A 25,377-nucleotide genomic window follows, 5' to 3' on the forward strand; every position below is an offset into this window, starting at 1 on the left:
ACGGACGAGACATTTTTATCATGCATGATGTTTACTGACGAGGGAATCTTTCATGTGTCAGGGGCTGTCAATCGTCACAATGTGTGCATCTGGGTGTCCAAAAATCCACATGCACCTAGGGAACATATGTGCGACAGTCTGAAAGTTAATGTGTGGTGTGGTTTGCTGATAAATCGCATTGTTGGGTCGTTTTTCTTTCAGGAGACGACTGTGGATGGAGCCATCTACTTGGATGTGATGGAACAATTTACTGTGCCACAGATAACAGACCTGCAGCCAAATGTGATGTTTCAACAGGACGGTGCACCACCCCATTGGGGCCTTGATGCCCAAAAATTTTTAAATGCCACAACGATGGATTGGCCGTGGATGTCCAATTTCTTGGCCGCCATGTTTGCCTGACATAACCCCCCTCAATTTTTTCTTATGGGGTTATGTGAAAGACCAGGTATATGCTACACCAGTAAAGGACCTGCAAGACTTGAAACAGCACATAAGAGTTGTCACCAACTCTGTCACAGAACAGATTCTCCGCAATACATGGCACGAAATCGATTATAGACTTGATTTTCTTCACGCTACCCATGGTGCCTATGTTCAAGGGTACTGAACCGTCCAACTGTGTATGAAAACTTGATGAGCTGCTGTATGATTTCCCTGTATTTGTTCGTCAGAGTTTCATGCACAGCACAAAGAACACATTCTTCAGGCTCAGGCACTCGTACGTCATGTGGTCTCCCACCATCTTCAACACTCTTCTCAAATGAGGCTGTCTCTGACAAGCATTAGTATTCTTGCACAAGGGGACTGCCTTCCAGGATAATGTTCACACAAAATTGCTGTGCTGCATCTGCTGTCTCATCTGCTAGGCCACAAACATAGAACAAATCTATCATTTAAGACACTAACTATGTCATTGTGGAATGTTATGATAAAAGTTCTCTAAAATGGAACAAATGGCAGTCAAAGGCTTCCAACCAGTCACTTACTGATCAGTCTGGCCTGGCAATGGAAGACAGCAAAACGAAAGCTGAAATTTTAAATTTAGCATTTGAGAAATCTTTCACGCAGGAGAATCATACAAACATACCGCCGTTTGAGTCTCGTACAGATTCCTGCATGGAGGACATAGTGATAGACATCCCTGGGGTTATGAAGCAGCTGAATGGGTTGAAAATAAATAAATCGCCAGGTCCTGATGAGATTCCAATTCGGTTTTACAGAGAGTACTCTACTGCATTAGCTCCTTACTTAGCTTGCATTTATTGTGAATCTCTTGCCCAACGTAAAGTCCTGAGCGACTTGGAAAAAGCACAGGTGATGCCTGTATATAAGACGGGTAGAAGGGCAGATCCTCAAAATTACAGACCAATATCCTTAACATCAGTTTGTTGCAGGATTGTCAAACATATTCTCAGTCTGAATATAATTAATTTCCTTGAGCCAGAGAAGTTGCTGTCCATGCATCAGCACGGCTTTAGAAAGCATCGCTCCTGCGAAATGCAACTCATCCTTTCTTCACATGATATCTTGCGAACCGTGGATGAAGGGTATCAGACGGATGCCATATTCCTTGACTTCCAGAAAACGTTTGACTCGGTGCCCCACTGCAGACTCCTAACTAAGGTATGAGCATATGGGATTGGTTCCCAAGTATGTGAGTGGCTTGAAGACTTCTTAAGTAATAGAACCCAGTACGTTGTCCTCAATGGTGAGTGTTCATCAGAGGTGAGGGTATCATCTGGAGTGCTCCAGGGAAGTGTGGTAGGTCCACTGTTGTTTTCTATCTACACAAATGATCTTTTGGATAGGGTGGATAGCAATGTGTGGCTGTTTGCTGATGATGCTGTGGTGTACGGGAAGGTGTTGTCACTGAGTGACTGTAGGAGGATACAAGATGACTTGGACAGGATTTGTGATTGGTGTAAAGAATGGCAGCTAATTCTAAATATAGATAAATGTAAATTAATGCAGATGAATAGGAAAAAGAATCCTCTAATGTCTGAATACTCCATTAGTAGTGCAGTGCTTGACACAGTCACTTTGACTAAATATTTGGGCGTAACATTGCAGAGTGATATGAAGTGGGACAACCATGTAATGGCAGTTGTGGGGAAGGCAGATAGTCATCTTCGGTTCATTGGTAGAATTCTGGGAAGATGTGGTTCATCTGTAAAGGAGACAACTTATAAAACACTAATACCACATATTCTTGAGTACTGCTCGAGCGTTTGGGATCCCTATCAGGTCAAATTGAGGGAGGACATAGAAGCAATTCAGAGGCAGACTGCTAGATTTGTTACTGGTTGGTTTGATCACAAGTGTTACGGAAATGCTTCAGGAACTCAAGTGGTTGTCTCTAGAGGAAAGGAGGCGTTCTTTTTGTAAATTACTGCTGAGGAAATTTAGAGAACCAGCATTTGAGGCTGACTGCATTACAATTTTACTGCTGCCACCTTACATTTCGCAGAAAGACCACAAAGTTAAGATAAAAGAGATTAGGGCTCATCCAGAGGCATATAGGCAGTCATTTTTCCCTTGTTCTGATTGGGAGTGGAACAGGGAGAGACGATGGTAGTTGTGGTATGAGGTACCCTCCACCATGCACCATATGGTGGATTGCAGAGTATGTATGTAGATGTAGATGTAGATGCAGATGACCACCTGTAAATAAGTAAGTGAAAGTGCACATTTGAGGCAAATTACACAACAAAGGTGAGGCAACAAAGGTAATTTCTTTCATAGCTCTCTAGTGAAGGATTTTTGGACCCATGTTCACATGAACTTATTGTAATGTTTTAATGTCAGGAATAGATACTTACAGTTTCTGACACACGTTTTTGTACACCCTGTATGGGTGAAATTGGAAGGACAGTGAAAGAATGTATTAAAGAGAATGAATGCCATACACCTTTAAAATAAAGTATGAACATTAGGAGAATTGTGGGCAGTATACAGCCTAAAATGCAATTTTTATAGAAGGACATGTGAGAAGCATTTTGAGATTTCTATGTATAAAAGATATTTCAGGAGAGATAACTGCTGTAGGCTTCCAGAGTCGTCTCTCCTGCCATCAAGGAAATAAAGACACAGCCACTCTGTGCAAAGAATACAGACAATGATCAGAAACCAACTCTGCAACAAAACTATAATATTTTGGTAAACATTCCCCTCCTCTTGCTCTGCTCATTTAGATACCTATAGAATGAGTAGCTGGAAAGATTTCACCATGTAATACAATTCTCCTTATGAAGTGTGGGAAAACATCTTCATATAAGAGAATGCAACACTGATCTATAACAGTGTTCAGGCAAACAGGCACACCAGAAGATCACGAAGAAGGTCTCAACAGAGAGATTGAAATTGTGTAAGAGAAAATCTGAAGAGGAGGATGATGCGGCATAACAACCAGGAGGATTTTCTTTTCATTTGTTTCACTCTACACTTCTGAGTGGATGTTAACCCATATGCTAAGTTGCATTGTGTTTGTTATTGATTCAGCAGCACTGTGCACTGTGTTTCTTTTTAGAGCAATGCTTCTATTAGTGAGTCTTGGTGACCAGCAGAAGATATTCCTTTGACTACTTTTCCTGTAAGATGATGTAGGAGGATGCTTCAGCTATGACCATTGAAAACGTATGTATATTTACAAATTGTACTAAAAAAAGTGAGACACACAGAAAGTTAAACGGCTGAGGGCCCTGTCATGTGAGTGAGATAAACCTTGCAGATGCTAACTGCAGTGTCTGATGGTATTCAAGCCTCATAAAGATCAAAGATAACAGCTTTACTAGCACAGCCATCTATCTAACTTCTCAGTCCTCGATTAACGACAGGTCTCTGGTCTCATTTCACCCAGATCCCAAGTCACTTTGTAGCATGCAGCCAGTTTAGAAAAGGCAGTTGCAAGACTTGGTTGTCGATACGACAGTGTATTGGTAAACTAGGGTCAGGCAAGACGTCAGACGCATGATGACGGCTTGCCACCCTAGGCCGGAGGCTGAGCATAACAATGGCCCTACATGCTCCAATGGGCAGTCCGAACTCATTATGCAGGGAAGCAACTGTGGCACTCTGATGTATAGGACCTACTGACCCATTGGTCTGGCACCCCTACTTCAAGTTTGACTGCACTTAAGTTTTTTGAGACTTGGAGCAGGCATGAGCTGTATGTCTCCATACTGGGTCACTTTAGAGAGCTGGTTGTCAGGCCCCACTAATGTCATAGAAGGGAGTTTCAAACAATAAGTTACACAATATTACAGCAAGCCAAGTAACTTTATTAAATGCTGTAAAACAGTTCAAAGTGACACAAATAAATTGACACTATTTTTTGACATAGTTACCAAGTCTCTTCAAACAATGGTCAGAATGCTCTTCCAGTCATTCAGTTCTTACACTATAGAAATCCATTCCTTGGTCATGGTGCCATTGGAGAACTGATGTGCAGAAGGACCTCATCGTTGTGATACCACCATGCCCCCCTCCCAAGACATGCTTTCTGCTGGAAAGATGGAAGTAGCTTGATGTAAGATCTGGACTTCCTTATCATCATCATCATCATCTGCATCTACACAACCTTGGTCAAATTGTTGGCATCATTTCACTATGCAGTGCACAACATTACTTTTAGTCCATATACCACTAGAACTTCATGATGGATCTGTGTACAATTTAGAGGTGTCACTCATAAGAACCGTACTGCCCTGTGTACATCAACTTTGCAGTACATTTCTAATTTTTGTGCCTTGTCAGCTGCACATTGTGAGGCACCTGTAATCCATATCATAGAAGAGCCATCTCTGAACAAAACCCAGGACATGTGCTCTCTTCTGACAATGCACCACTAATGTTGCCCAATGGTCTTAGTGTGGTGTGATATGTCTAACTTTATGAAGTCAGTTAAACTGTTAAGAATAGAATAAAAGGACCAGAAACCAAACTGCCGTTTTCACTTTCAGACTGATGATTCTCGGTTGCAACTGAGGTGTATCATAGCACACTGGAGAAAAGGAAGTCAGTGCCAGGGCACATCACATTAACCCTAGGACACCTAAGGACGGGGTTCGTTGAACCCACAATTTTTTTATGTCCCCTGCTTTTGCCCAAGTAAGTTTCATACTACATATTCCCTTTGAGTTATTGTTTGTTGCCTATTTTATGAAACATTAGTGTCAATATATTTTATAGAAAATTCCTGCTTTGAAAGAAACAATAAATAAACTTATTATGGGTCTAGTGACCCCCCCCCCCCCCCCTCTTAGGCTTCCATGCTATAGAAAATTTCCCTTAGTAGGATTTCATATTTCTCATCTCTAAAACAATGCAAGTTAATTTCTTGTTGGTTGGTATTCTTGATATTCACAATAATCGGTTTACTTTCAGAGGAAGTGATTGTTGATATCAGTCAGCTGTTATTTATCTTGTAAACTTGCAGTGAGTTAGTGCAGTTCCCTGCTGTTCACATCCAGACTTATAAATGACTAAAAGAATACATGACTCATCTTTAGAAAGAGTTCTGAATGAAATTTTAGATGAAGATTCTGACTCGGGGAGTGAAAGTGAATATGAGGTTGGTGTTATGGAGAATGATTCAGAGTGAGAAAGTGATGTGGATGTTAGAGAAGATGAAGGTAAAGCAGCTTCAGGCAGTGACCATCAGGATGTTATTGTCTGGAAGAAGGTACGTAGCCACACAGCCTAGAATTCCTTGGAGGTCTGTTGCTAATACAGTAAGAGAGCAGGCAGGAGTAACAACAGTTGGTATTTGCCATTCACCTGGAGAAGCCTTGAAGTTGCTTCTTACGCCTGACATCATGGATGTTATAGTAAAACATTCAAATGAAGAGGCAGTTAGGAAAAATGTTACTTTGACTAATGAGAAAGAATTGTATGCCTCTATAGGAATCCTGATACTTATGGGGGCAAATAAGGGCAATTCTGTCAGTGTAAACGATCTTTAGTCAGACCTAATGGGTCGGCCAGTTTACAAGGGTATTATGGCAAGAGAACGTTTCAAGGACTTATTGCAACCATAAGGTTTGATGACAAAAGTACTTGCCAGCTAAGAAGGGAAGCAGACAAGTTCACAGCAATCCGTGATGCTTTCAACAAAGGGAATGATAGGTTCCCTCTACTGTATAAGGCAGGGGTCCACCTAACCATTGATGAGATGCTCAACTTGTTTAGAGGGCACTGCCCCTTCAAAGTATTTATGAAGATAAGTCGGGCAACTATGGCATCCTTACACGCATGATGTTCAATGCAGTTGGCAGATATGTCTTGAATAAGGAACCCTAGGCAGGTAATGTTCAGAATTTGTGGAAAGAAGAATGGGGTTCAGCACCTGTCGTCAAATGTCTGGTAGCACCTGTGAAAAATACTGGTCGAAATACATTACTACAGACCGATACTACACGTCGGTGGATTTGGCAGAAGAGTTATACCAAAACTACAAAGTTACTACAGTAGGAACTCTCCAGTAAAACAGGAAGCATATTCCAGACATAATGAAGAACACGTCAAATCGAGAGCTATATTCATCAATGTTCTTGTTAACAGACCCATCAACAGGTAGGCCTCCAGTAACTTTGGTGTCCAACATAGCAAAACTGAAACCAAGTAAAAACTTACTGATGTTGTCAACAATGCACCAAGATAAAGTCACTGTTGGAGGAGAGAAGAATAAAACCGAGATAAGTGTAATTATAATTCCACTAAAGGTGGAATTGGTACCATTGATCAAATGGCGAGTATGTACACCTGCAAGAAGGGAACAAAGAGATGGCCTCTATCTGTATTTTACTCTCTCATCAACATTTATGCTATCAATGCAACCACCATATTCATCCAGCAACATCCAAGATGGAATGAAAAGAAACACATCAAATGGAAAATTTATCTTCTGCAAGCTGGGATGGAACTAGTGAAATTGCAGGTAGAAGAAATAAGTGCCAATGCAAGAGGGTTATCTAACCAAATTGTTCAATAAATGGAGACCATTCTACAAAAGAAAATCAAAGAAGTGACAACAGAAGCACGTCAGCCTCCTGCAGGGAATGGTCGGTGCCATATTTGTGTAAGAGAAGCTAAAACAAAGAAGCAGAAGTACAACAATCTAAGTAAACCAAAACAGTATTGTGGACAGTGTCATAAACATGTCTGTAACACACATTCAGAAATAAATTGTGAAGTGTGTCTCTTGCCTCGCGGTTGAGGACTCAGAGTAGTCTATTGTATATGAACACATCTGTATTTTGTATTGTAATATGTCAATTTTTTATTCACTCAATCCAATATTTATAACAATTAACAACATTTATAAAGCGATGCCTTAATTAAAATACATAAACCATTTTGAAAGTTGTAATTTTTCGTCAGTAAACTTATTTAATACCTGTGGGTTCACCGAACCCCCCACCCCTTAGGCATCCAAGTTAGAAAAAAAGGCTTGGGTTTCCTGAGGTTAATACTGTGTAACACAGCTTGATAATGACCCCATTCAAAGCAGAAGTCACAGTTTTTTAGGGGATGAAGCCACTCGTGTTATACCACTACCTCCCCAAACTTGTGTGTATAAGGTGTGGCAGGAGAGCCAGAGTGCTCCCACCACATTCTGCTGCCAAAAGCTGGAAGGACGCTGAGCTGACATGATGAAAATCTGTGTCTGGTCACTGAAGTTTGCTGGTACTAGATACCCAGACCTGCTGCTGCTGCCATGTTGTAACATTGTTGACACAGTATGGTAAGAGGGCCAGGCTGCCGCAGTGGTGACACGGATTACACCGTGCTTGGTCCTGGCACTATGTCATTTCCATAGTCTGTATAATCAAAAGTGACATCCCATCACAAAAGCACCATTATAAGCAGCCACAAACACCATCCATTCCAGTCATGCAGTATCTTTTGTCAATTGCATCCTAGCCCGAGGAGACCTCCACATCATCACTCCATCCGATGAAGGCCATCCAGTCTCAACAACTACTGCATGCTACCTCTGCTAGCTACAGGCCTATAGGCTGTGCCTAGTCCTGATGCTGCCCGGAACAGAACAGGTTGTTCTACCAGCCGGTGGCCCAGTGCTGGCTAACGTCAGCCGACTCAGGGATGCCATCCAGAGGTTCTGTGTTCAATAACCACACTTGAGGGTGCTTCGTTTTGGACTACTGTCACATGTTGTTGGCGGTCAACGCTTCTGCACCATAGGTTGTGGGTGAGCTGCTGGTGCAGCTTTGGCCACAAGACCACAGACCCAAGTGACTCCGACTGCTGAAATCGGTGCACAGCCAGTGTGACACTGTTGTTGTGCTGACATGGCTCAGCTGCCGTCCAGATGATGCTTTTGGCTACTAGATGGTTTTTGCTAAATAAAGTTGTTATTATTCTCACTGCCTGTACGATTCTGCAATGAGGAGCCAGTTTACCATAAGTGATACCTTGTCTTCCATACAGCAACAACATCGTAGCCTGTAATGAGGTCAACAACACTTGGGACCATCCTGACCCTGACACAATGATTAAACCCCATGAAGCTACCATACTGCTGGAGTTCATTGTTACACTCCACCTGCTGTACCAAATGGTTCCAGCAGTTTTGTATGGGGTTAAGAACAGACAAGTTAAGATGTGATAAGATGACTTAGTGTTCACCAAACGAGCAACGTATTCAGGGAGTCCTGTGACAATGGCTGTTGTCATCTCGGAAGATGGGAGTGTCAACAGCATATTGTGCAGGTATAAAGGAAGGTCACTGAGGATATAAACATCCAGAAATCTGAATGAGTGGACCAAAGTAATAGAATGATAAAAAACCTCCAAATATCACAGAACCAACTCTGGTCTGAACACACAGTGCAGGTCAATGCCTCATTGGGCCATTGGTGTACTCAATGCTTTGCATCATTTGAAAACAGCTAAGGTAGTGGGCCACAGTGCAGTTTCTCTGTTGTTTGGTCCAGTGATGATATGCAACTGTTTGAAATGCTGTGAGTGGCAGTCTTTTGTGAGGTATCTTTCTCCAAATGCCGATTGCAATGATTTTACTTTGCAGTGTCCCCTTGAAACTGAGATAGACCTGAATTCACTGATAATAGCAATTCCTGTTGCATTTGAAACTGTTTGTCATTGGGTTGTTACATAGCTGCGGGTGGTGCGTTGTTACTTGTAGACATGTTAGACAGCCTTCACTGGTACACCGACAAATCGGGCAACTTCTTTCATGCTTCCAATCAGGCCTGGTTGTTCAGTGGTAAAGTGTGTGCTTAGAAACCAAAAGGTCTCTTGATGAAATCCCAGTTGGGCATGGAAATCTTCACTCTGCCTTTTATCTAATCTTAACCCCACTGATGTGAGGAGTCAGCAGGTACGACAAGTGCTTAGTAATTCATTTCAACCTGCAGGTTCCCTTTCCCCAATTGGATAATGGGGTAGGTTAGGGAAAGGCAAGCCACTGAAGTGTTGTTTCATTGAAAGGCAAATACTCAGTCATTGAGCCACAAGCTACTACAATCATTATTATTCACAGTTCTAGAGAATGGAAAATACATGTTTGCAGATGCAAAATTTCTATTAAGTGGTTTAAGAAAGGACATCAGTCCAGTAAGATTTGCTTGATGAAGGAACATCTTTGACAGTAATTAAGATACCATTGTGCCATTTTCTCCATGTGGATTTAGAGAAGATATGAAGATGTAAAACACAAAGGTTAGACAGGGATTTGAACCACTTCAATCTACAATAAACATTTTAAAAGAGATGGGCAAGGCGATTCTACATCTCAGTCTACATTAATAATCCACAAGCCACTGTACAATGCATGGTGGAGGGTACATCTTACTAACATTACCAATTTTTTGTTCTATTCTAAGGACATTCCGAGAGGCAAAAGTAACAGTCTATATGCCTTTGTATGCACCCTAATCACCTTTTCATATTATTCTCATGGTCCTTACTTGAGTCTTCTTTGAAAACAGGTTGTCTAAATTTAGCCAATGGGATTTTGTGAGAAGTAAATTGTTTTTCTTCCAGAGATTCCCATTTAATTTCCCTGAGAATTTCTGTCTCACTTTTGCATGGACTATGCAGATGGGTTACACAATGTCTCTCTGAATTTGTTCAATGCCTGCTGTCATACCTAACCAATAGGGACTCCAAACACTGGAACAATAATCTAGAATGAGTTGCACAAGTGTCTTGCATGCCATTTCCTTTAAAAATGCATCACATTTTCCCAGAATACTTCCATTACATTTCCTAATTCAGATTTTATATGTTTATCTCATTTCACATTACCACTAAATACATATACAATGCTCAAGACATTCATGACTACTCTTGTTCTCAGATACTGTCAGGCTTTTTATTTATTTTTAACCCTTTGAGCACTCATACGTGAAACCCTGTCATGCTCCACCTCTCTGCCAGGGCTGCGGATGACGTTAGCCACTCTAGTGGTATTTCCCATGGGTGCTGCAGACGGCATTCACCATCACGGCCTGGCCAGTACCTGTGTTCTAATAACAGCTTTTACCGTTGGCCGGTTCCACTACCAGTGGTCCTGCAGACATCTATAGCTACTCAGCAGTATTTTCGTCAAATTTCACAGTTGGTGTTCGACATTAGTGTTAGCTGGTGCATGTCTGCATCTACATTCTGCTTCTGTAATTTCATTTAGCTTACTGCCTATTAATCAGGATTTTTAGAGTGCTATCATTTTTGAATTCCACAAACAAACAGCATGTTGAAGTGGCTGCACAGACGAAGATATACTGGAGATACTCACCTCACAAGGAGTAACAGTGACAGTGAGTGTGGCATCTTCAATGGCTGTAGTGATGATGATGATTCTTCAGAAGAATCTGGTAGTAATACATGTTCACATACTTCACTTAGCAGAGCTCACAAGATTAGTTCTTTTTCAGACACTGAAAGTGAAGATGAATCAATCCATAAAAGCCCATGCCTTAGCGGCAAATTGGACTGGCAAAAGTGTGATTTCATTCCAGTACTGGATGCATTTGATGACTCATCTTCAGAACACAATTGCCAACTAGTGCCTGATTCAAGCATTCTATCCTTTTCCATGTATTTCAATCAGAAAATCTGTTGAAATTAGTAGCACTTGAAACGAAGTGATTCTACATTTTCACCATTGTAAATACATCGGAATCAGTCCATTCTCAACAGTCTATCTGGAAAGATAGTGGTATGAAGAACTGCATTGCTTCACTTGTATCTGGCTTCTCAAGGCCCATGTTAAAAAGTTAAGAATATGGAAATATTGCTCTAGAGATATATTTCTGAGCACTCCAATTTTCAGCAAAGTTATGTCCCATGACCATTTTATGTTACTTTTCAGAATGTTGCATTTGAATGACAACTCTGCCAATCATGGAGATGACAGTTTGTTTAAAATTAGGAAAATAATTTATACAGTTCCTAGCATTCCACAGTGTGTTTAATCCAAACAAGAAGCTGTGTGCTGCTGAAAGCCTATTATTGTTCAATGGTTGTTTATCTTTTAAACACTTCATTCCTTCAAAATGAAGTAGATTTGGAATCAAGACATTTGTGTTGTGTGACTGTAAAAATGGATATGTTTTGGATTTAATTGCACACTCAACACAACAACAGAAATTGAAGTCCATAATTTGGTAAAATCTGACGATATAGTGGCATACTGTGAATGTGGACATACTCTGGATGTCGACAATTGATAAGCAAGTCCAGATTTGTTCCTCTGGCACAAACATAGGCAGCAGTATGTGGCACTGTATGTAGCAACAGGCACAATTTGCCGAAGCTATGGAAGAAACTTAAACGGGGACAAGCTGAATTTATGTCAATTGACAAATTGCTTGCTATCAAGTGGTGTGACAAGAGAGAAGTGTTGATGTTTACTATCTGTAACACTATGGAATTGTATGACAAGGGAAAGACAAACAGGAAGACTGGCAATAAAGTAATGAAGCCACAGATTGGTGAAAGGTGGAAAAATAGCATCAGCAGATATTAATTTATATCTGGTACAAAAGCTTGTGGAAAAATTTGCTATAGAATGCATAAGATATAGGAAAGCAAGACACACTGATGACAAGAATCCTCTGCACTTTACTGGAAGGCACTTCCCAAATGTCATTCCAAAGTGACCAGTTCAAGAAAAGCTGACTATGGCAAAAATGTGCAGTATGCTCGAAACAGAATGTGCGCCGAGAAATGAAATATGAATGCAAAACATGGAACGTACACTTGTGTGTTGTACCATGTTTTGAAACATACCCCACAAAGAAAAACTGTTAGCCAAGTTGCTACATCTGGAAGATGAAATTAAGCCCTTACTTCTGAAAAAATGCTTAAAAATAAAAAAAGACAAAAAATGAAAAATAAATACAAAAAGGATTAGAAATAATTAAAAACAAAAATAAATAGTTAAAAATACAGAACTATCTGAGCTTGAAGAGCCTCTCCATATGAATTACTGTGCTCACAAACACCTTATGTATGAACATGTGAAACATACAATCTCTGCTGGCAGACTGGATGCTTCAAATCCAAGACCATAATGAACAAAATAAATATATAATTATTCATATTAATCATTTTAATTGTGAATAATGAAAATCATGGAAATCACATAGAAAAAATCTCTTTCAGTATTTCTAGAATTTTCCAATTTTCTAGGCAACTTTTCCAAACTCTTCTTACATACAAACCTTGCCTTCACAATTATGAACACAACAAAAAAAGAATCATCCAAATCTGTTAAGCTATTTTTGAGTTTTGGTGAGACTAACACACAGAAGTTTATATACATGTAAAAAAAAAAGTTAACTTCATTACATGATGGTCAGTCAGTTGCACACACTTGCCTGTTTCTGAGGCTCAAAAGGTCATTAGGAATTAAAGCTGACATTTAATTAGGTTGTGCAGAAACTGTAGTATTTCCTTATTGAATTCTTAAATAAAAGTTATACACCATCATTTATTTCTACTGTACTGTAACAATTACATACCTTATAAAAAGAATTAAGAAGCGCGGACATTTTGGTTTAGAAGTTTCCCTAGGGATAGTTTATTGGGTTAATGAGCTCAAAATATAATGATTAGCTTTGAATGTGTTTCTTGGCATCCAGGCACTTCCCTCGAAAGTTGTTTGGAGGCAAATTATAGCGCTAGTACAGACGAACATCACTGTTTCATCATTATGGATTCTACAATGTTGACATTGTAAATTATGTCCAAAAAGCTGATAAACAAGTATCAACACGTGAAATAAAACTCATATATATATCAACAACAACTAATTGCAAATGAAAGAAAGCCTTTCATGAGGAGTTACATGTTAGCAGCATAAGCTATTTCAGTGTACATTGTCTGTTAAGCAATTCATCTGCAGATTCAAAGCTATGGAATAAGTACCCAGATACACTGTGTTTACTTGTAATGTCTGTGACCAGACTCAGACTAACAGAGAATCCTGACTGCCCTGGCCCCAGCAATACTCAGCACAGGGCAAGGTTGGCAGAACGAAGAGCTCAGGCATGGACAGCAGGTCACGGAGGTGGCTATTAGTGTAGGTAAATGGACTAGGTGACCTTAAGGGCATGCTCGACATGGCCAGCCAGATGCACAGCTGCAGCAGCCAGAGGATTATGGAAAATGTGTGGATACTATTGACCCTATAATGCCCAATTAGTTGATCAGAAAACCCTGATTGATTGGTCTTCAAACAAATCATTAATTATTAAGATGGGTACGAGGTACATGGAATGGAAGTTTATTTTATCTGATGTTGTGAACATTGTAAAAGGATATGCACCATTTTTTCAATGCAGTACATGTTATTACAACATAATATAGAAAGCACCCAGCTGAGAAACGTGAGAGCTTTGAAGCAATCTACCTGACAACTCATGTTAGTAACATACAGATCAGAACAATATGCTGATAAATAGAAGACACAAATGAAGACACACTGGATGAAGATCAGTCTGGATTCAGGAAAAGTTTTAAGTTGCCAGAAAAGAAAATTGGAAACAATTTTCAAAGTCCTTGGAAGAATTTACTGTAAGCTACACAAACAGAAGAGTAATCTATGATACACTACATGATCAAAACTGAATGGACACCTCTGTGTAATACTGAATTGGAATGCACCACTAGATATCACGAGAGGTGGTAATATAAAGATGGCTGGAATACTGTTTGTCAGTATAGAAGCAGTAACAGTAGAATGGGTCAGTCAGGAGAGTTGACTGACTTCAAGCATGGACTATACTCTCTTCATCATAAGAATAAATCTGATGTAAACATTATGTCATATATTAAAAACAAAGATTCCAAGACTTACCAAGCGGGAAAGTGCCAGTAGATAGGCACAATGAATAAAACACACAAACACAACACACACAGAATTTCGAGCTTTCGCAACCGGCGGCTGCTTCGTCAGGAAGAGGGAAGGAAAAGGAAAGATGAAAGGACGTGGGTTTTAAGGAAGAGGGTAAGGAGTCATTCCAATCCCGGGAGTGGAAAGACTTACCTTAGGGGAAAAAATGATAGATATATACTCGTGCGCGTGCGCGCGCGCGCGCACACACACACACACACACACACACACACACACACACACACACACACGGAAAGACTTACCTTAGGGGGAAAAATGATAGGTATACACACACACACACACACACACACACACACACACAAGCACACACACACGCACACACACACACACACACACACACACACACACACACACACACACAATGGTGTGAGCATTTGCAGTTCAGATGTAAAAAGAGACAGACAAAGAAACAATATGTACTGTTGAATACTGGAGCCAATGAAGATATTAATTACAGTCAGTCATCAGGTAATCTCTTAGCTCCTTCCTTATCTGAATCTGACAAATACACCTCAGTTATGGGACTGTCATCTGCTACAGTGATAATGAGTCGATCAACAACACAATCCACAAAGCCACCCAGGCACCGCATTTTCTCCTATTCTTTTATGAGGTGCTGTTCCTCAGTGCGTTAGTTCCAGTACGTCTGGCAGTTTAACAGTCTTGTTATTTCTCGAGCCAAATCCCTTAACTTGGCCCCAGATCAGTTCTGTAGGTTTCATATTGTAATGGTACAGGCGGCAAATGTAAAAATGCAGCATTTGTATGGTGTGCTCGATACTGTGAAAATGATTGTTTTCCGTATTTCTACAACAGTTATGTACATCTGAGGTATAAAACAATGGACACAAGCCAAATAAAGAGTATTTAGTTTTGCATTTTTGCCTTCAAAAATTAGACTGTCATGTTTTCTTAATTTAAGCAACCTTCATAAACAGTCTGTTATTAAATATCAATAACTAAGAATTTATATTTGAAATTAAAACAGCAATTTTTTACTCAATATGTAATTAGAAACAAGAAGACACGCACTATTAATAAAAAATGATGATAAATGACTCAGGCAAGAATTGAACAAGTGAACAGTAGCCTGCAATTAATTATCAATCTACTATGCTATCGATACCACAATACCACACTACAATGTAAGTTGGTGTCTCAACTGTATGTAATACCTGTCGAAAAACTTCAATAGCTGATTGTCTCTGTGAATTTATGAAAAACATTAAGAACAACCTATGTCTTGGATCTTTTTAACTGTGTTACAAACCCATGTTTCGCTGAGGAACAGTATGAGTGTGACAATCAGAGTACAACAGTAAAGAGGCTGTGACTCTACACAATTTTTGAAATAAAAGCTACATAGCTAAAGCGTGATTAATAAATATATTGATGACTGTTAATACATCTGAATATCTTAAAGGTTTATTTAATATAACTTAGGAATAATACATCTCATACAAAGTAGGACTTACTTCTTAGAGCATAACAACAACAGTGTATGTGTGTTACGGCTTCTGGACAATCATTGCGTTTGTGTTTTTTTACATCAGGTTTAGTCTTATGATAAACAGACTAAAGTCAATGGATGTCACACGAGTAACAAATCCATCAACAGATGTTTGGTCTCATCTAAAGCTGCCTGACTGTTGGTGATGTGACTGTGAAGTGGAAATGTGAAGAAACAACCACAACCAGACATCGTATACCAATACACAGCGACTGACGAGCTTTAAGAAGTGTTGTAACCATGACCGTAATGATCGTGGGACAGGATGGGAGTGGCCTGCAAACAAACAAGATGAGCGAATGGGAAAGGATGGACACACGCAATGGCAGACGACCGAGCAAGACACCAAGAACAGCAAACCACAAGGAGCAACAGGGTCACAAGTGGAAACCTCAAGAAATCAACAGCATCCACTTGGACACGGAAAGTAAACATGATGTCTGTAAGCGAGATATCGAGAGACTCACGCGAATATCAGGCTGCCTCACTGAGTTGTTTTTTTTTATTGTGATTTCATTCTCCTACCCCATATGGGGAGGGGAGGGCCGTCAGTGGCACAATCAACCGCTCTTCATCCGAGTGACACAACAAATAATATGTGAATAAAATGTACATAAAAGGTGATAAAAAAAGGGGACATAAAAAGAGTAAGGGGAGATAATGGAGGTAAAAATACACTGATATGGAGACGTTCATGGGAGACAATTAAAAAAGTCGACATAAAGTTGGCGATTCTTAAAACACAAAGAAGACACTGAAGGCACACACACAGGTTAAAAGTCGGCCACAGTATTAAAAACACTCCAGAACAACACACTTTAAAGCCACTTGGAGCACACACAATGAAGAATAAAACTGGCAGGTGGGACCTGCCGAGGGAGAGGCCAGAGAGGATGGAAAAGGAGGGGAGAGCATGGTGCAGCAGGGGAGGTGGTGAGATGAAGAGAGTAGGGATGTCATCTGGTACACGAAGAGGAAGGAGACACGTGGGGCGGGAGATGAAGAGGGAAGACAAGGCAGGAGGGAGTGCAGAGACACTGAAAGGGAGCAGAAAAGGGGGGGGAGGAGTAGCAGGGGGAAGCCTCTTAGGAGAAGGGAGGGGGAGGAGAGGGAGCCCTGAGGAGGAGGCAGGAAGATGGGGTTAGAGTTGGTGGGAAGGGTAGATGTCAGGGCAAAGCTCATCATCTGGGAGGGGTAGATGGTGGAAGTTGAGTTAGGAAAGGAGGCGGAGGTTGTGGAGATGGAGAGAGGCTGGGACACAACTGTAAAGGCGTGGCAACAGTCTGGGGATGGAGAGGAAGGGAGACACCAGGGGGATCAATGTGACAGAGAATATATAGTGTGCGGATGTGTCCGAGGAAAAAGAGAAGGTGGGAGAAGGGGATGAGGTCGTAGAGGATGCGCGTGGGGACGGAAGGCAGATGCAGAAGGCGAGGTGGAGGGATTTATAGAATCTGGGAGGGGTGGATATCCAAGCCACGCTGGCATAACAGAGGATGGGGCGGGTCAAGGATTTTTAAGTGTGAAGGATGGTGGAAGGATACAGACCCCATGTTTGGCTGGACAGGAGTTTCAGGAGGCGGAATCTGTTGTGAGCTTTGTGTTGGATGGTAAGGAGATGGGGAGTCCAGGTGAGGTGGCGGTCGAGGGTGACGCCAAGGTATTTGAGGGTAGGAGTGAGGTGGATAGGACAGCAATAAATGGTGAGGTAGAAATCATGGAGGTGGAAGGAGCGGGTGGTGCGGCCTATGATGATCGCCTGGGTCTTGGAGAGGTTGATACGGAGGATCCATTGGTTGCACCAAGTAGTGAATTGGTCAGGGTGGGTTTGGAGGGTACGCTGGGAACATTGAAGGGTAGGATAAAGGGCTAGGAAGGCGGTGTCATCAGCAAACTGGAGGAGATGAACAGGCGGGGAGATTTGGTCATATTAGCAGTGTACAGGAGATAGAGGAGAGAGGAAAGGATGGAGCCTTGGGGCACACTGGCAGAGGGATAGAAAGTACGAGAGTTTGAATTGTGGATAGTCACATAGGAGGGATGATGGTAGAGGAAGAAAGTAATGAGGTGGACGAAGTTGATGGGGAGAGCACAGGTCTGCAGTTTGAAGAGGAGCCCGGGATGCCAGAAACGGTCTTAGGCGTTCTGGAGGTCAAGGGAAACAAAGATAGCGGAGTGACAGGAGTTAAGTTGGAGGGAAAAAAGATTGGTAAGGTTAAGGAGATGGTCATTGGCAGAGAAGGAAGGCCAGAAGCCACATTGGTTAAGGGGAAGGAGGTGGTGCTGGTTAAGGTGGCAGTGAATAAGATGCCTCACTGAGAGAGAGGCAGGCGCTTAAATACATAATAGGGTATGTCACTGTTGGCCACTGAGACCATGTGCTCCACAGTGGCGCCCTCACATTATATGTGGGCTAGGAGCCCGCGCAGCTATGGCTTATGGTGCGACGGCTGCAGAGACCTCTACTAGTAATCGAGGTCCATGCCGTCTGGTGCAGATTCGAAACCCATGGCACTCGGTACCAGAAGAAGAGTTGTTGTACAAAATCATGTGAAATCAGTGGACAGAATCATTCATGAGTTCCAAAGTGCTACCAGCAATCTGTCTAGCACAATGCCTGTGTGTAGGGAGTTAAAAGAATGAAGTGCTGTGGTTGAGGAGCCACTCATGAACCTTACATATCAGTTGCTACTGCTAAGTGACACTTGTGATGGTACAAAGAGTGATGTCATTGGACAGCAGATGGCTGGAAAATAGTGATAAATCACACTATACTCTGCAGCAATCCAATAAAGTGCTTGTGTTTGGTGAATGCCTGGAGAATATTACCTGCCATCATGTGTAGTATGCACAGTGAAGCATGGAGGAGTCAGTGTTACAGCTTGGGGATATTTTTCACAGTTAGGTTGTGGTCCACTTGTTGCACTTAAGAAACTGCTAGATGTGGAAGGTTGTAAACACATATTACAGGCTTGTGTACTGCATACAGCAGAGGAACAGTTTGGGGATGGTGGTTGTCTGTATCAGCACTGGAGTGCATCCTGCAATGAATCAGAATTTGCGAGGTAATGGTTTGTGGACAATAACATTCCAGAAATGAACTGACCTACCCTAGAGTCTCCACTTGAACCCAACGGAACACCTTCAGCATGCGCTACAATGTTGACTTTACTCCGGGCTGCACTGTGTAACATCACTACCTTATCTGGTTTCCAATCTGGAGGAAGAATGAGCCACCACTCTTCTGCACACATTCAGACACCTCACTGTCTTTATAAAAGTTCAATTCATCATAAGGGTGAAGAGTGGAAACATCTTATATTAATGTCCAGTTATAAGTGCGCAGATACTTTTGGTTAAATGGCACATGGAAACCAAAATGGGAGTAAAAATACACTAAATGAGGAAATAACTGTTGGTGATAAGTAGGATGGAAAGCTAGTTATTTTTCTTATCAGAAATTTTGTTTAAATTATAATGTAGAAGGAGATCCAAAAAAGGTGGAAGAACATTTCAACATGAGTGAATATCATAGTTGTTTTTGGATGACAGACAGTATATCTTGTGAAACATTTGTTCTTTGTTAAACCGCTCATGTTTGATGTTGCATGAATTTGGCAATTAAGAGTGGCTGCCCACTTTATTCACAAATATCAGTACTCTGCAGGAAATTTGGCATGGCATACTATGTCCTTCTGAAGCTCCTGTGGGCCATTTCAAAGACATTATTAATTTTGTGCATCCATTCTGCTGTACATTGCAGTGGTTGGTTGATCAGTTGAAATGCCTCCAACTGCCGCAGTGAATACTGGTGACCACAGAATGGTGATTGACTACTCACCTGGTGCGCTCTGGTCTCCACGAAGGCAAGTATCATGTTGACCAGCTCCGACGCAGACGTGTACCGCCAGTAGTAGTTCTCCAGGGCACACAGCATCACGCAAACCTGTTAGAGGAGGGATAGCCAGGTTAGACTGATGTCTCTCTGTTTCCTGGTGTCCATCCAGGTTCACCATTTCATATTTATAGACAGTTTTCAACATAGGTACTTCGAATGATGACCTTAGATAAGCTTGTTGGTGTAGGTTCATGTATCACAATACTGAACACAGAAAAGGAATTGTGAATTTGAATGGACACCTGACTAACATCATCTGCCAAGAGATCTGAATAAATCTAAGATGGTCATGTTATGAGACCCCTGCCCCCTCTCTTACTGGCTTTCTTTCTCTTTATATTCTTTCTTCTTCTCCTGCTCCCCTTACACTTTTCGTCTCCCCTTCTATAACTCCTCCATCCATCTCTCTTCCTTCATCTGTTCCTCTTCTAAAATTCATTCCTGCAATTTCTTTTATCTCTTCTCCTCCTTCTCTTACTCAATATTCTTGTATTTCTATTTCTTCTTCCTCATCCTATTTCTGCTCCTTCCCTGCTTTCTGTTCTTCTTCCCACTTTACTTTCTCTTCCTGCTTCAGAATCTGCCCCCATCTCCTTCCATTCCTCCTTAACCTTCCATTCCTTCATTCCTTCTACTCTTTTGATTCTCGCTTACTGTTCCATTCCTACACTCCTCCTTCCCCTTTATTCCTCTTTGTCCATCTCACCGTCTCCTTCTCCTTTGCTTCCACCAATTTCAATTTTGATTCTCTTGCCCTCTCCCTCCCCTTTCTCATTTATTCTTTCCTCTTCTCCTTTCTTTCATCCTTACTCCTCCATTCCTGCATCTGCCACATCGCTTCTTCCCATTCATTCCACTTTCCACTTCCACATTTCTCCTGGCTCTTCTCCTTCCATTTTTCCTTCTGTTCATCCACACACTTTCACCCCTCCTCCCTCTTCACTCCTGCTTCCCCTTCAATTTCTCCTTCTCCCTTCTCCTTCCATCCCACCTTTTCCATTCACTCCTCATTACCCTCCCACTACTCCTCTCCTAATAGTCCTCCCTTTTCCTTTCCTCTCCACTTCTTCTTCAGCTCTCATTTATTCTCATGTACACATTCATTTCTCTGTTCTCTTTCTCTCTCTCTCTCTCTTGGGTTCTCCTTTTTCCCTCTTTTTTCTGTCTTTTCCTATCTCCCTCTTTTTCCTATTTTCAGCCAATTTAACTTTCTAGGTATTTGTTTCCCCTCTCCCTGTGTGTGTGTGTGTGTGTGTGTGTGTGTGTGTGTGTGTGTGTGTGTGTGTGTGTGTGTGCACATATTTACATATTGCCATAAATCCTGGAAAATTCACAAAACTAATGCTTTCTTATAAAGTTACTTGTACTAAAATAAAGCATAAGTGCAACAGATTTAAAAATGTTGTTGAAACTAAATACCTTCACGAATTTCCAATGCATGTGTTGCCACCACATACTTTATTCAAGAAAAATCAGGTGGCTCTTACATATTATGAGGAAAGAAAGATGCTCAGCACAATCAACCCACCACTGATGATACAGTCCCTCAGAAACTTGAGTCAACACGTTTCACTTCAAAACCAAATATGGGAAAATATTGAAAAGTATTCATGTTAGTGCAAGAATTAAAAAGGTTAGTGTACTTCATTGTACATGTAACATGGACATGTGTATTTAACAGATTATTCACTAAACCTCATGGTTCTTCTACAAGTGTGTAATAATAATTTGATGTACACTGTTCAGATAAATATTGCAGAGATTCTAATATTTATGGTCTAGTATATTCTCACCAGCTGCAACATGGTTGCGAATATAAACAAGATCCAGGTATTGTCAAATGTTTTTTTTATTCCAGTCTTTGATCATAATATAAATTCCTTTGACAATGACTGGTTTCAGTCAGTAACGACCATCTTCAGATCTACAATATAAAAAATATACACGTAATGGGCAGACTATCTTTAAAAACAATACAGAATTTCATATGACAATATACTCTCATACAAACTGGGAAAGGTAAAGACAAAATAAGGTAAAGCGTACCTGTTCTACACCATGCCCTAATGTGATAAAGCTGTAATGGCATCGTCAAATCATATAAATACACTCTGCAAAATTCGTCTCGTAGAACTAAAATATGATGCAAAATATGCCACATTGTCTACACAGTCATTTTGCAACTGGCATTACTGTACAAAATCTACTGATGTGCAGTAGCTACCAGAAATCTGTTTGCCTGTATGTTTCTTAGACGTCGCTGCTGTGGGCTTAGATGTACTCTGCCACTAGGTGTATGTATTTTATATTGTAGATATGAAGATGGTCATTACTGACTGAAACCAGTCGTCGTCGAAGGAATTTATATTGTGATCCAAGAATGGAATTAAAAAAAACATTTGCTAGTATAGTCTGCTGTTATCTGAAGTGGCGGGAGGGGGGGGGGGGGGGGGGGGGCGGCGTTCCACAGGTCATCTCTGTGTTCTTGGCAAAAACGAGCAGCGTGTTCAACAGAGTTTTGCACGTAGTCTTGTCCCAGCCGGGATTTAGCCATCCTTAGTGTGTCTCGTTGCTGTGTTATGTGGAGAAGTTTACGTTTCAGACCACATTGTAAGCTCTTAATGATGCTAACGAAGAGTAAAGTTTAGAGTCGTGCTAACTAAATGATATAGCGACGGTTAAAGCTTTGAAGGTATAATAACGTAAAAGACTTGATCATTTGTTAGATATTCACAGTAGTGTAGGGGATAGAGGCACTGAGGTACGAAGACAAAGCGTTCTGCATTGTCAAAATATTTTGTTGACTTTTGTTTTCTCTGAAATCTTCTGGGACTCTTTCATTAATTTAATACAAATATATTCTGTAATGTCCGATGTCATGTGCTAGCAAGAGCATTCTCTCTCCAGAGTAAGTTTGTTCATGTTTGTGAACATGCCTTGCACTGTGGAAGAGAAAGAACAAAGAAAGCACACGTTTTTAATATGTATGTAAACTGGATTTACGCCCTAATCTCGGTCTCTCCACTGACTATAGTGTCAGAGTCGATGTTGATGTCATCTTATACAAAATGTTTCAGGAGGAACAGTCAATAATTTATGAGGTGGTAGTATAGATTAATTCGAATAAAACATTCCATGCAACATGCATCCAATTATTATTCATATAGATGACAACAGAGATAATTATCAGCTAGTGTGTTGGAACTCCAGTTGATATGTATTTCTTCATTGACTGTCATCTTTGTTTTTAAGTTCAAGTTAGAGTAAACGCAACCGAATTTTTCAGCTGAGATGGTGACTGGACAATTCTACTCAAGCGTTTAAGCATGCTTCACATATCTGCAAATGCTGAGAATGCCGATGTGGTATTTGTGCACATTGTTTGTAAAGGAAACGTTGCTGTGATTGTGGAGGTTTCAATACACAATTTGGTAACTGCAGTGCACCAGATTCAGGAGTGTTTACCCGAGTCTTCACTAAGATGTGTGAGACTGGTAGAGTGTCCAGCAGTCATATCTCACCCGAACCCGAAAATCAGCAGAGTATAGGTGAAGTAGAAGGCGACACGCACAATCCAGAATCGACATGAAACGAATTATGAAAAAAGATCTGCAATTTCGGGTCTATAATATGCAACTGACACAATAACTGAGGCCAAACGATCAAGAAACACGCTGAACATTTGGCCATTAGGTGCTTGCAAGATGAAGGGTGGACGTCAGTTTCAGCAGGAAAATGACGTTCATTGACGAGCCATAACTGCTGTTGAATGGCTTCGTGAACAAGCAGGATTTGGGGTACTGAAAAGCCCGAGTAGTTATGGAGAAGACATTGTATGTACGAGTGGCTGTGTGGTGTGGAATTTGAGCTGAGGTCATAACTAAGCCGTACTTCTTTGAAGATGTTGCTGTGTACAGAGAAGAGAGTTTTTGTGGTCTGAAATAAATTGTGTGAAAATGAAGAGCTTCGGTTTCAACAAGATGGCGCCACCTGTCACACGTCTATTGCTATAATTGTTATCAGAGGGGTTCTTTAGTAGGGTGATTTCTCGCAATCGTGGTGTGAACTGGCCGCCGAGATTCTCTGATTTGACGCCAAGTGATTTCTGTTTGTGGAGATATTAGAAATCTTGTGTGTACATGAATAACGCCGCAATCACTTCCACACTGTCAGTGGGTATTTTCAGAACTATAGGTGCAAATATTTCGAAAAGTTATGGAAAATTTTATCGAAAGTGCGCAGAGTGAAGGGCATATGAGTAGCATACGCTACAATAATGTATATGTTAGCCAGTTTGATCAATAATTTGTACATTGTAATCCACTCAAGACTTGAGTTCTTTATGGGACGCCCTTTTATACCCACTTAAATATTTACTATTCCTCCTGAAATTACCTGCTTGTTCGTCTGGCTAGTGTACTATCACTGCACACGGAAAGCATGTGGGTAGATCGCTTATATAATAGGCTGAATCGTCCGCCATGTTCTCCCCAACTCTGAGGTTAAGGCAATGTGTTCCTTGGGTGCGGTTACCTATTCACGCTAATTTATACAATATTTCTTACAAAATATTTGATATTGTACTGAACAGTAAATAATGTGTATAGAGATATTTAGATCGCTTTTTTCATATAATAGAAAAAAAATGAAACATAATATTCCTATGTGGCACCTTATAAATATTAAATGTAAAAGTTAAGAACTCAATACGAATGTCTTCAATTAGTGACGCTATTGGCTAGTTTTCGTCCATGTATAGAAGCTTGCAAATGCAGTGTTTATTTTTTAATCGTAAGTAGGTACAACTGTGGCGTTTTAACTGTACAGAGGGGGAAAGGCAGACTTTCATGTTCCAGTGAAACGGTCAATAATCTTCAAAGGTTATGTTACTAACAATGGCCAGTCCGCTATAAGAAAATCTTAATTGTACCTCATCCTACCGTACCTCTATAAGAAATGGTATTAAGTATTATTCAGTTTGTGATAACGAGGTACAAATACATCATCATAATAAATATTCCTTCTCACTTAGCCAATTGCGAAAATATCTCAGGAGTCTAAAAATTTTGAGACAAAGTGCTTCAGAGTAATTATCGACTCGGGAAGAAACTCAGTTGTTTGCAGTTTGTTTCATGTTTATAACTACTTTTATTAATATACAGGGTGTTTCAGACGTGATCGTCAATATTCAGCCCGTTTTTCGGCGCATGTCTTCAACTCAAGATTTCAGCGTCCAATATCACCCCGAAAGAAGCTGATGGTTTGCGTATGGTATGTCTAGATGGGCTTTATTTACATATGCTTCCGCTATCCGCTGTTCATAATTTATTACGAAGCTTATTTTAAACTTCTGCATGTTGCATCAGTTTTACTCCCGGTTTTTCTTTTCGCTATTCCATTGGAAAAAGCGAGCCTAAAGCACGTTGAACAAGGTATGTACCGTTTACTTTGCAACATATTTCTTCAGTGTATAAAACAAATACTTATAACATAGTACTGTCATACAATACGTATTAAGACTTTTTCGTGATAGCAGTCAGGGGAGTATACTTTCGTATTACTTCC

The 25,377-nt window shown here is 40.7% G+C and overlaps 1 protein-coding gene across 1 annotated transcript in view; it reads right to left on the reverse strand.

Moving 5' to 3' along the window:
• Positions 1–25,377, reverse strand: part of LOC126312745 (serine-enriched protein-like) — a 172,481-nt gene that overhangs the window by 25,572 nt on the left and 121,532 nt on the right. The window contains exon 6 of the mRNA XM_049992243.1: positions 19,756–19,860. Coding sequence (XP_049848200.1) covers positions 19,756–19,860 — 105 coding nt within the window. The remainder of the gene's footprint in view (positions 1–19,755; positions 19,861–25,377) is intronic.

Source organism: Schistocerca gregaria, unplaced genomic scaffold (assembly GCF_023897955.1).
Source record: "Schistocerca gregaria isolate iqSchGreg1 unplaced genomic scaffold, iqSchGreg1.2 ptg000449l, whole genome shotgun sequence".
Lineage (NCBI taxonomy): Eukaryota > Metazoa > Arthropoda > Insecta > Orthoptera > Acrididae > Schistocerca > Schistocerca gregaria.